The sequence below is a fragment of the Zonotrichia albicollis genome, chromosome 3 (genome assembly GCF_047830755.1).
Source record: "Zonotrichia albicollis isolate bZonAlb1 chromosome 3, bZonAlb1.hap1, whole genome shotgun sequence".
Lineage (NCBI taxonomy): Eukaryota > Metazoa > Chordata > Aves > Passeriformes > Passerellidae > Zonotrichia > Zonotrichia albicollis.
In genome coordinates this window covers 93384956-93397439 of record NC_133821.1, presented here as the reverse complement: position 1 = coordinate 93397439, position 12484 = coordinate 93384956, and the positions used below count along the sequence as shown (strand labels likewise).

Here is a 12484-nt window from a genome sequence, read left to right as displayed (position 1 = left end):
ATACATACACTAAATTTCCCCCTTACATTATAAGATTAGTGCCAGAACACATAAACATTTTCTCCAGCTATTGGCTCATATTATTCTTCTTACATATTATTTAGAATTTAGCCTTGGAGTCTGAATTTTCCTGATAAAATTCTCTCTCTAAATCCAATCAGCCTAATGTCTGTCTTCTCTGCTTCACAAGCTCTTCTCTGATTACAACTACTTCTTAGTCTAGTCTAGGACTCTTCCTGACAATCATTTTTTTTCTCTCCCCTTCTTTGTTTGCTATGTCCAAAAGAATGTACTTCCTCTATCTTGCAGCTATCATAACCACACTCTGCAGGAGCAGCTAACTCCAGCTGCTTCTAGTATTTCTCTTCACTTTGCTGGTGGGACAGTTTTCTGCCCTTGAGTCCTCCCTCCTTCTTTTTATGCTTCTTATTCTGCCACAGTTTATATTGCCCTGACTTGAAACTCCTACTTCTAGCCTAACTAATCATTGTGAAATATTCACATAATAGACATATTACAGCCTAATGGAAGATGAGACTTACTATTGCATATACTTTTTCAGTATATTGCAAACAGCTCTTTGGCATAGCCTAGTTATCAAACTGGTTTAAGGACAAACCAGTTTTAAGGACTTATTTACTCTGAGCTTTACTTAAAGTAAATACAATAGTGGGATTTGCTTCTGTTAACCAAGCTACCCCTTTCACTGAGGATCTACAATATGCAGATGATCTAGCATTCATAGAAGTTACTCAGAGAATTCCTTTAATGCAAGGCAGAGATGCTTCTTGATGCTAATGAGACAGAGCATGAAGCAGACTTTACAATGTTTAATAGTCTTTCTTCAAAAACACAAGCTTTGGCTAAAGATCTGCATGCTATATGTTAGAAAAAAAGCAAATTAATAAAACCCCTTCTCCTTTGTCCTCTCTTTCCACTCTTGTCTTCATAAGATGTCTTTATAAATGTAAGTATACACATTTCATAAAATTAGATTTTTATATATAATTTTACAAGGCAAAGAACAGGACATTCAAACATGATTTTCTAACACTTGACAGGAAGTGACTTTTAATTATTGTATTTTTAACTTTCCTTCATTAAATAAATCTTTTCAGGAAAACCACAAAGACTAGCAAACAAGGGATTTATTGCTAAAACTCTGAGCTGGCAGGAACCACTGAACTAAATTTAAAGTCATCGCTCTTTAAAGCGACAAAAGTTATTACAAGACATCAGTCTTCTCAGTTTAGTGATAAATTACTATGTGCTAAGGGGATAAAGTGTACTTTTAAAAAAGCTTGAAGAGGCTTTAGTAGTCATGGCAACAGATGTGCACAACAGCACTCCTTTGCTTATCAAAATCACAACTAAGAAGGGGGGGAAATGCCTTATTAGGTATATTCAAAGCTTTTATTTGGTTATGATTTTGATAGATTCAGTGATTTCTTATAACCAGTACGCTACAATCATTAGTCTAGTATAGAACACTTTGTTAAAATAGAAGTGAAGAGTGAACTTGTGAATTGCCTTCAAAGATTAAAGTCGCCTTCAAATGCTATGAAGATAGTTCATAGCATAGTCAGGACTGTTGTTAAAGCATCTTCAGGTTGAATTACAAAACAGCTTCATTCAGGTAATTCCTATGTATTGAACAAATCCTTGTGAGACTAGTACAGGGTTCAATAAAACTCAATATACAAGTTAAAATTGAAGCTGAGGGGGAATACCAGAGAAAAATCTTTGTTAAATTGTAACTATATCAGCTATGCAAGCCTTTCTATTCCTTTTATAAGACATAGGATTGCCACTTAGCATTTCAAACAAAAAACTTATGCGAGGAGCAATGCAAAAATCTCTCTCCAAAGGAGATTGGTTTTCTAGAGAACATGACTGCAAGCTGTCCTTACCTCATGCTCCGTGTGTCCCAGCCTCGGACAGTGGTATCGTTGGCTGTGGCAATCTGGGTACAATTGTGGTGTGGACTCCATCTGCCCGAAGTAAATTTTAATTGTCCTTTCCCTTCCAAGGCTGTGGAACTAGAGAGCTAAAATAATGAAACAAAGCTGGCAATGTTTCTAAATGTAACATTAAAATGAAATTAGTTGCAATGAAGACAAAGCTGTTCAACAGCCTATTGCTCCAAGTGCAACAGACTACCAAATCTGAAGATTGAAGGGAAAAAAAAAAGTTAAGAAACAACAAATAAAAGCTAGACCTAATTTTCTACCACTATTTTTTTAAAAGGCTTATGCAGTGTAATGTATACCAAATTATTACAAGTACTGTACTATTCTATAAACTTAAAAAGTTTCAGATCATTGTTGAAACAATATGGGCACACTGCACAGATTTGTAGCTGTCACATACACACACACACACACGTGCATTTAGCACAAGATTTTTTTCCATGTCAAAACACCAAATTTTATCTGTGGCAACAGAATTATGGTGTCAAAGACTCCTTTTGAAAAATTTATAGCAGGTTTTAAAAATAAAGAAGTCAAGGCCCAGGTGCCCATGTCACCACATACATGCCTGTGAAAATAACAGTAGATACTAGATTACAAATCTACAATCTGTGAGATAAAAAGGTTTCAGTTCCAAAACCAGGCTTGCACATCCTAGAGCAGGCAGCTCTGCATCTCCACAGTTAATGAAAAGAAGGTCCAATGTAATCACCTTTCTCTTTGAAGTTGTATAGCAAGTTATCCCCCAGTTTTATGTGAACATGGGGGAAATGAAAGCTGCCTACACTGCAAATTACTTATACTTCTGATCACTCAGTGAAACTGTTTAATAGCTAGAGAGAAAGAGGAAAATCAAAATATTTGCATTTAATCAGATACAAAATTTACACAAATTTCAAGCAGCTACACAAACAGCAGATTTATTTGGTCATCTTTTACACAACTTTCATATTTCAAAATGTTTCATTATGAGGTATTTCACAAAAGCAGATTATGGCACGGGATCCTATTGGATCCTAATGCAACATCAATATGCTATTTAATAGTAGATTTTTCAGCACAAATATTATGCTTTGATGGATGAAAAAGACTAAAACCTATAAACTGTTTACATAAACTTTAACTGATATCAATAGAAAAATATGCTGCCAACAGTAAATGGCCTAAATCTATTTGTATGTTGTACAAATGTTCATGCATGCATTTTGCTAAATTTTATTACTACAACTCTACCAAGAATTTCTTTAGCGCTGTGATTAAAAATCAAGGAATTACAATATTGTTTTTTTTATTTTTAAATAACATGGAATTCCCAGCATACAAGATCATATACTGCTCATGTGTTAATGAATAACATTAACACTTTGGCCAAACCTACTCCTCTAGAACAAATACTGTCTGAAAACCTTTCTACAACTCACAGATTATTAATAGAAAGAAAAAGCACTGCACAGAACACTGGACACTGGATAATACAATTAATTTTTATTTTTTGACACATACTAGCTTCCAAGCTCAAGAGAATATTCACAGCTTGTGTAGGTCATTTCAAAAATTAAATAAGTTTCTTTAGAAAGCAGACTTGGCCATTCAAAGCTTAGATTGGGGGGAGGGAAGCCAATGCTATCACTGACAACAAGATAGAACCAACAAAGGGAGTATATTTTCTCAGGTATTTAAAAAAATCTGCTCTTGAGATGGAAAGCATCATAATATTCAAAACATGACTCAGGGCAGAGGGTCTTTGTCAGCAGTAGACTATACTTTCTCCAGCATTCGAGACATATATACAGACACAAACACACATACACAAACATTATATATATATATAATGTGTCTTCTCATTTTAACTTTTATAATGTAAGCTACTATAAAAAGATCAAATTTTTCTTCTTTGCAGTCAAAAGTTAAGGGTTGAGGCCAGCACACACATACTGTGGTATTTCTTAATAAGATGTGAAAAAAATGACCTACATGCTAGATGGGCCAATTCATCCTTGCCTTCATAAGCAATTCATAAGTAAATTAAATGACATCTTTCCTTATACAGATGTCTAACTATATATGCAGACAAGTTCTCAATTGATTTGGTCTTCTTTTCCATGTCATCTATGAACCTGAAAGCAACTGCAAGGATTTAAAGGACAATTTGGAGATAAAGAAATTTTCATACATAAAAAAGAATTCTTATGTAACAGAAGGAAGTATACAAGTTTCCTTCCTAGACATCCAAGAAATTAAGGAAACAAAATTGGTAGCTCAGAATCACAAATGCAGGTTCAAAAACACCTTAGTTGTAATTTTAATTCATACTGAATATATGGACAGGTAAGCAAGTGCACTTTTTAGCTTGAAATCTATCCTCCACTTCTTTAAATGCAGAAAAGCTAACTACAAAAGGGAAGGTGACATAGGTGTATTTTAAATATTATTCTTGCATGAAGGTTAAGATCTGTGCTGCCCAGGGGATGAAGACATGCAGGTATGAGGGCCTCACAGGATACTTTAGGCAAACAATTCATGGTATTATTTTATAAACACAAAATGGGAGTTACACTAAGGAAAGGGGAAAAGAATAGACTAAGACTGAATGTCTACTTTTAGACAACAAAATTAGGAATTACTCTTGCAATGCACAAGAATCATCCTGATTTCAGAAAAGAAGTCTGGAGAAAATGAAATCTTGAACAGTGTAAAATGGTTACTGGAGTATGGATGGATTTTACACTATTCCTAAATTATTAGCTGGAACAATGCCTAAATCTGGTGACACAAGAACAAAAACAGAAGAGAAGCATGATATTACACTATAGTTGCACTAGAGCTACACTTTGAAGAAAAAAATCTTCAAAAAAAATAAACAGTTCTATTCTGATCATGTTACATTGTTTATGTTATCATCAGTGAAGAAAGGGGTTTTACAAAAACAAAGTACCAAAATATGAAAAAAATCTGTCCTAGGATATCCTAGATATAGGACTGATTTCTATGTATTCAAATCCAAGTATCAATGACTCCAACTTATTTTGTCAAAATATCAAGGACTGAGGTTGATTTTCCTGCTTCAAAATTTGATTATATAAGGTCTAACTTGGAAAGAGGAAAGGACAGGCACTATCCTTCTCTTAACCCATATTAAATGGTAAAGGGTACAGAAATTGTCTAGGAAAACCACAAGCAGCATGGAGACAGTGAACCAACAACTCGGGCTGTCTTCCAAGAAAAGAGCTATGTGACCAAGAAGAGAACAGGAAAGTACTTAGAAGAAAGATACATTACAGGCTACACTAAGTAGAAAAACCCAAGCAGACTATTTTGAGATTGACATTAAAAGGCATGAATATTTTTCTAACTTGTTATTGACAGAAACAAAAATGTTGATGAGGATGGTAAATTGAGTTCAATTCCTCCAACTGCAGGAAACCATGCCATGGAGTCCTTTCATAACTGTTCTTGACTGTTGAACCATCTTAAAACTATTTACCTTTTCAAATAGCCTCATTATATTGGCAGCTCAGAGCTATTCTCAAAATAGCTAAGTAAGAGAATTCACATATTTTTAAGTGCTGAGTTTCTAGATTACAGTAAGAAAATATTTTTATTCCTTAAACATAAGTTTTCTGCTTTACACTACAAAAATTAAACTAAATAACCAGTTCATCCTCTGAACTATATTGTTATTCCTATATGCTGATGATACATTCCAAGCTCTGCCAGTAATAATTTTCATTATTTCACTCCTACTTCTATTCTATTGTTAAGGTGACCATTAAATAAAATTGATTCCAACCCTATGAGCTGGTTCCTACTCTCACTCTGATCAGTAATTTCCTTTTTTTTTTTTTTCCTTCTGACCGTTTTCTGCCCTCCTATAGTTAATCTATGTTTATTTTAGTTGCAGTAATAATGGGGTGCTAAAAAATTCTCCACTGAATTCCACAAGGTATTTCCTGCCTTGAGAAATAGCAGCTATCTTGCCAAGAAAGCATCTCATGCTTATTCCTAACGTTCTCTCTATTTGGATACATCACTTTTATCCAGATAAACTGTGATATCTTCCCCAAAATATATTCTGCCTTGCCTGCAATGCCACTGCTTGATATTATCTGTTGCTCTGAACCAAGACAACATGAATGCTGCTAAATAATCCACGAGAAATCTAAAAGGAATATAATTATAATAGTTTGGATTAGAATGATCAAACCCATACCTCTATTTGTCTCCTTTGTGAAAACATATGAAAAACAGAAAAATATCTAGATTTTAATATCTCTATTTCGTTCTGTTGCACTCATCTGCCATGCCAAACATATTGCATTTACTTGAGGAAGAGTTCTAGCAATTTGTTGACATCTGACCTCAAATCTGTACACCGAAATATTAACTGTCTTCTTCTCAGCAGATTCTATCCACACCTTGTGCATTGTCTGGGCTTCTCTTGGGCCCAGCTAATGATTATAAATGGCAAAGAATAGCTAATTTAATTGCAAAAGGTAATGATGCAGTGAGCATAAGATTAGTTTCACCCCAGAAGGTAATGTCCTCAAAACAATAATAAAGGGAGTGATCAAAAGGACAGGAGAAGCTTGTCTTAATGCAAATACAGGCAAATTGAACGCTGTAAGGTGGAAATAAGTTAGCCAAAAAAATACTGAAAGAAAATAAAAAACAAAACCCCAAACCAAAACCAAAAGGAACCCAAACAAACCCACTGAACTGTACAGTAAATTACAGTTAGCAAATGTTTCTTATCCCAAGCTGACTAGATAATTCAGAGAATGAACACACCAATAATTTTATTACCAAGAAGCTCTGATTCTATTGGGAACTGCACAATTCTTCAGGCTAATTTTAATGAAACAATGTGACCTGTAAATCACAGGCAGATACAGAAAAGGAACCAAATAAGACTCTGAAGTTTTGATCACTGTAGAGAAGCAGAAATTCTGGCCGACACAAAATTTTAAAGACACACATATTTTCAATTTTTCATTTATACCTGAATTTTAGACAAACTTTCATAAACCTGAATTTTAGACAAACTTTCATAAACATGAAAGGTCTATAAAAGTAGCATTTGTTTACCTCTTGCCATTAAAATGGCCTATAATATGTACCTATGCAAAAAAAGGGAAGTGATTGAAAGGTGTTGTAAAAACAGGAAGAGCAGTGCTGCACCAGTGTAATGAATACCCCCTTTACCTTTATTGCCAAATATAGATACAGTGGACCTGATCTTACTTTTAGTTAACAATGATGATATTATTCAACTTGAACACCATCATGTGTTTTTTACAAAAAGAGAAAACAATTCAAACACATTGACACTGCTATTATCTTAATGCTAGGCTCTTGATTTAAGTTTTAGTTACAACATTTTTTAGTCATAACACACATATACACAAAGCAGTACACTGCTATTTTACTTACAAGTGCACACAACATGAATATTTTGTAAAGATGTTCTCCCCTTAGCAATCCCTACAGAATAAATAAATTCACTAGTGTTGAGGAAAACATTCAGTGGAGCTACCTTGGTGTGCAGCTGCAGACTGAACTCTGGACGGTGGAGGGAAATGAGGCAAGGGGCTAGAAAGAAGCGCGGACCATTTGCACAACAAAAGGCACAGGCACCTGTGTCACAGTCAGTTGACTGGACACTCAGAGACACAGCAGGAGCAGAGGATTGGGAAGGAAGACCCCAGACTTTAGCTGCATAAACTGGAGGGTATAAAACCTCAGGATTTTCTTTATTCAGGGTCCCTCACGAGAGGCACCAGCCCAGGCTGTTTTGCTGTAGCACTGTGATTAAATTACTTAAGGGATGGAGAGGACTGAGAGACTGCTATGGGAACCCTGCAATGTGTGAGACTGGGGCATGCAGGGAGTCCAGCAGGGCCCTGTCAGCCCACTGGAGCTGCCCAAAGTCTCTGCCCATGGGAGCGTGACTGCCAGAGTGACTCCAGGATGGTCACACAGGGACACTTCCCTAACACCAGCTACATCCTGCTTAGTCACTGCCTGCTTGAAACAAAGCATGTTAGGTGGTAAGACATCAGGTGGCAAGGAGATCCCAAAAATGGACAACCTTCCATCTTGATGAACAGTAACGACAACTTCTCTTGTCATTTACATAACCTCCGTGTAACTGCATATTAAGGAAATATTGTCATTTTCTTGGTTTTTTTTGTTTTTGTTTTTGTTTTTTTTTTTGTTTTTGTTTTTTTTTTAATTTGCCTTGACATGCCTCTTTTTTAATATGGCAAAACCTGATTTCTTTGCTTTAGGCTGTTTTATATCTGTTTTCCAGGCCAAAAAAAAAAAGCTCTTTTTATTAATATCTCAATAAAGTCTCATTTTACATTCTGATAAAAAAACATTAAAATAGAAATCATGTGCTTTTCAGCATTATGATATATTATGCATGCAACAATCCCTTATAAACAGGATATTCACAGAAAGAAATCACTGTTTCACCAACAGCTCATTAGCCTACAAACACTCCTTGTCCATGGTGAAAACCAAATGGAAAATATATTTACTACTAACCTCTACTAATACTATCTGTTTTATAATTAACCTGTTCACACAGATTTCTCTCACATTCTAAATAGTACAGCAGCAAAAATTAGGGTAGAGTGTTGGTTTATGGAGGAGGGGTTTTCTCTTTTTTTTTAAGGGAAAGCCAACTGCGTAACAAAACATGGCTTGTTTTTCTTTATTGCTCTTTGTAACTGTCAGCCATATATTTTTTTTGCAAATATAAAATTGCTACAAAATAAAAGTTATTATTTTTCAGCCATATATACAAGTATACAGTTAATTTCTTAGTAAGAAGGCAATCTTTGAATATTTCAGAAATGCACCACAGTCACTTCTAGTCCTGAAAAAGTCTATGATACTGGACTTCAGCTTGTCTTAAATTTCATTACTAGAAACTCTTGTGCAGACCTTTTAAAGAGATGCTTATGCTTTCCTCAATCTTGTTCACCTGGACTCCAGCTAGCTCAGGAATCTACAGACACGTGTAAGACAAATTTGTTGCACACAAAAATTCAACATTCAAAAATTGCAATAATTCTAATCATCTGATAAGTGATTCACTGGCCTCAAGATTTTGATGCATGGGATGTGTTTTCTGATAGTCAAGCTTCAGTGAACTTTCTCTATCAAACTTTAACAGCAGTGTATGACTTGGTATTGAAGTAAGTATCATCTAAGAACAACTCAAAGCTGCTGGAGCAGAAGACTGATTATGCTAAACAGTTATCCTCAGGTAAAATTTTAATCACAAATAATGCTTGTTTACAGTGCAATCACATGAGACACTAGATTAGATGGAAATACAGAGGATCAGTCAAATTCAATATCAAGCCTCCTGAGGGCCTGATTGTAAAATCTGAACAACATCCTTAACTTCTGCAAACAAAGGTTTTTAACAAAGATTTTTAAATGCTCTTATCTGGAGATGTCAATCGAGGGTTGATATATATACTTCATTAGGTGAAGTGGTTTCCTTGATACAGAACTTCACATTTGCTTGTACCATTTTCCTTTCATAAAAATATAAACATATAATGTCACAAATTAAATCCCCTTAATTCCTTTATCACTTTGCCTTCTAGAGTTCTTTTGTGCCATCATTTGATGTAGTACAAGAATATTTTAGAAGTACCCATTAAAAAATACTCTAATAAGTAACGCTACTTGAAATACTGAAAGGATCTGCAAGCTGAATGTTGCTTTGAGGATAAAAATACTGATTCCTCAAATCATGCTGAAATTACAAAATTTGATAGCATCTATTCCTCTCCAAAATTACACAGATCATAATTCCAGCAATGAAAGGAAAAGAAAATGGAAGTTATAGTTATCTGCACAAATATTTGTGTGATAGAGTAGGGGTTTAGTTTTGATAAAAGAGTAGTATAAGGAAGACACAACATACAAAATGCTAGTAAATAATTCCCAAGCAATATAAAATGAGAAACAAAAACCCCATAAAATTTGGCACTCATGACAAGATTTCCACAGAGAAACTGATGATACACCAGACAGCATCCTAGAGGAAATCACAGAGTCATAGAATGGTTTGGGTTTAAAGAAGCCTTAGAGATCATTTAATGCCAATCCCCTGCCATGGGAGGGAGGTTAGGATTAAGAAAAAATTGGAAAGAGTTATGAGAAAGGGGTCAAACACTGAAAATATTCATTAACATTCAAAAGAATTTCAGCAAGTGAGGACAGAACTGCACAAGGAGTCAAAGTAGGGGAAGGGGAAAAGTTAAGCTAGGCTAAGTTGCCTAGCAGTCTCAGTATTTCAAAGAGACATGAGGACCCATAGCCTGGAAGCAGTACCAACCCCAAAGTACTTTTTCAGTATTGCAGAAAGGTTTGTGTAGTATGCAGACATTAGGAAAGAAATACTAATTAATGCAGGTGTAATGCAGGGGATACTTTGCCTGACAGACAAGCTACTGGAGGTAGGCTGTCAGAAACTTTCAACATCAATTTCATAAAAAGAAATACTAATCTGAAGCCTTGGAAGGCAACATAACTATTGAAGTTGCAGGTGAGAAAAACCCCTGAAGTTTCTCATCTAGAGAAGGAACCCAAAGGGCTTAATTATAAACACAAAGTATTAAACTATATTATATTACATTGTCATCTATTTGCATGCAGCCAGGTGGTATAAACAGGAAAGATTTTAAGACACAGTGTATTAACTAAGTTGAAAAAACTGATTCTGTGCATCCAGGAAAAGAATTAACCCTGACCTAAGGAGTTAAAGGTGACAACAGATCAATTGAATAGCAACATCCTTGGCATAACAAGTTTCCATTTTTAAGCACAGACACTGATCTAAATGACTACATGGAATCATTCAAAGTTTTCTACATACATTCTATCATATGGCATAATCAGACAAAAATCTATGCTAATGACACTTTTTATATATGTTCCTGAAAATAGCATTTTTAACAATAAGTGAAATAATCTGAATAAACTGTATATTACTAAATTAAACTAACATTGAAAATTCAAATCAGTACATAGCAAATAGAGAAACTTATAATATGCTAATACAATCAAGAGTTGTAAATTAAATAAAGGGCTGCATGGTATTAACCAATGTGAGTTACTACACCATTATCTGAATTCAGCAACCTTTGGCTTGACTGATCATTAATTTTTCCACTTGTAGACATTCACCAAATCAGAACTGCTTTATTCTAGATTTCTCACTATAAAAGCAGAAGGACAGCAAGGGGAACTCCAGAACAAAGAAAACATTTACCCACTACCGACAGGTACTAAAATACCACTCTTAAACACTCTTGAATAAGACAATGGTAGAATACTCATTTCCCCCACCTACCTTATAGGCAACGAGATACTTCTGAAGGAATAGTTAAAAGATTAGCAAATTCTAAGCTAAGGAATGCTGCTGTTTTGACTATATTCAAGTATAGCATGTTTTGTTAAAAGAAAAGTTCTTACCACAGCTTTGGCTGAACTTTCCTGCAAATCCCACAATAATATGTTGTTATCAGCCAGTGAAATAATCTTTTTACCATCTCCCATTGGCTCCCACATAACACTGCAAAACAGAAACAGAAAATCAACAGTAAAATCCATCAGAATTTGAACTAGAAAGCCATCTTAATTCTGTGGATCTAATCTATACCAAAACATGTTAAACCACATTCCTTCTGGTTTCCTTTAGATGAAATCCATCATATATTTTAAGCCCAAAATCTGCCATTAACTAGCAACTTGTAGCAGTCATTCTGCATACATAGAAATACAACCAGAGACCTTGATGCATACTAATTTTAGAAGGCTTTAGTTTGAAACCTCAGAGTTGTTCATATGGATTGTTATGCATGCTTTTTGAAGGTGCACCAAAAATCATAAGCCTTAGTTTTGATGCAAACTTCTTCCAACTCTTCAGCTGTCATCATGACTTAATCAGCATATACTTTTAACCTGTGATTCACTTCATGCTATACAGGAAGGAATGCAAGAAATCAGTGCTCCTCTCTTATTCTGTCTATGAAAAGCAGCACATTTAAGCCAGTCAGTATGGGCAGCTCCACTAACTAGGCACTCTAACCGTAATAAACTTGCTGGAGGTAAGAGCAGGATTGAAAGAATACTTGTCATTTTATGAGAATAGCCTTCTGTTTTTGTAATTTTCTAACACTTTTGCAACCAAGTTTTACAGCCTCCCAATAATTTTAGACCAACAATATACCTGAGGGTAGAGATCATAACTTTAGTATCAATAGGTTAATGGAGAAACTTCTTTCCATTTTAAGACAAACCTCAGCTATCTAAAAGCATTTGATATGCTGTTTTCATCTTTTGAGCCTAGCTGAAGTCTCACTGCTTGAAGTTTAGCAGCAGGCCATGACTAGACCCAAGTTTTTTAGTTTGTTTTGCTTTTTGCATGAATCAATTCAGTAACGGGATGGTTGGAGACTGAAATGTTGTAATTTATGGCTTGAACA

The 12484-nt window shown here is 35.0% G+C and overlaps 1 protein-coding gene across 3 annotated transcripts in view; it reads right to left on the bottom strand.

Moving 5' to 3' along the window:
* Positions 1 to 12484, bottom strand: part of EIPR1 (EARP complex and GARP complex interacting protein 1) — a 91770-nt gene that overhangs the window by 27195 nt on the left and 52091 nt on the right. For all 3 annotated transcript variants that reach the window (XM_005487224.4, XM_005487225.4, XM_026793590.2), the window contains exons 5-6: positions 11472 to 11571; positions 1911 to 2047 (exon numbers count right to left, since the gene is read on the bottom strand). In XM_005487224.4, the coding sequence (XP_005487281.1) occupies positions 1911 to 2047; positions 11472 to 11571 (237 nt within the window). The remainder of the gene's footprint in view (positions 1 to 1910; positions 2048 to 11471; positions 11572 to 12484) is intronic.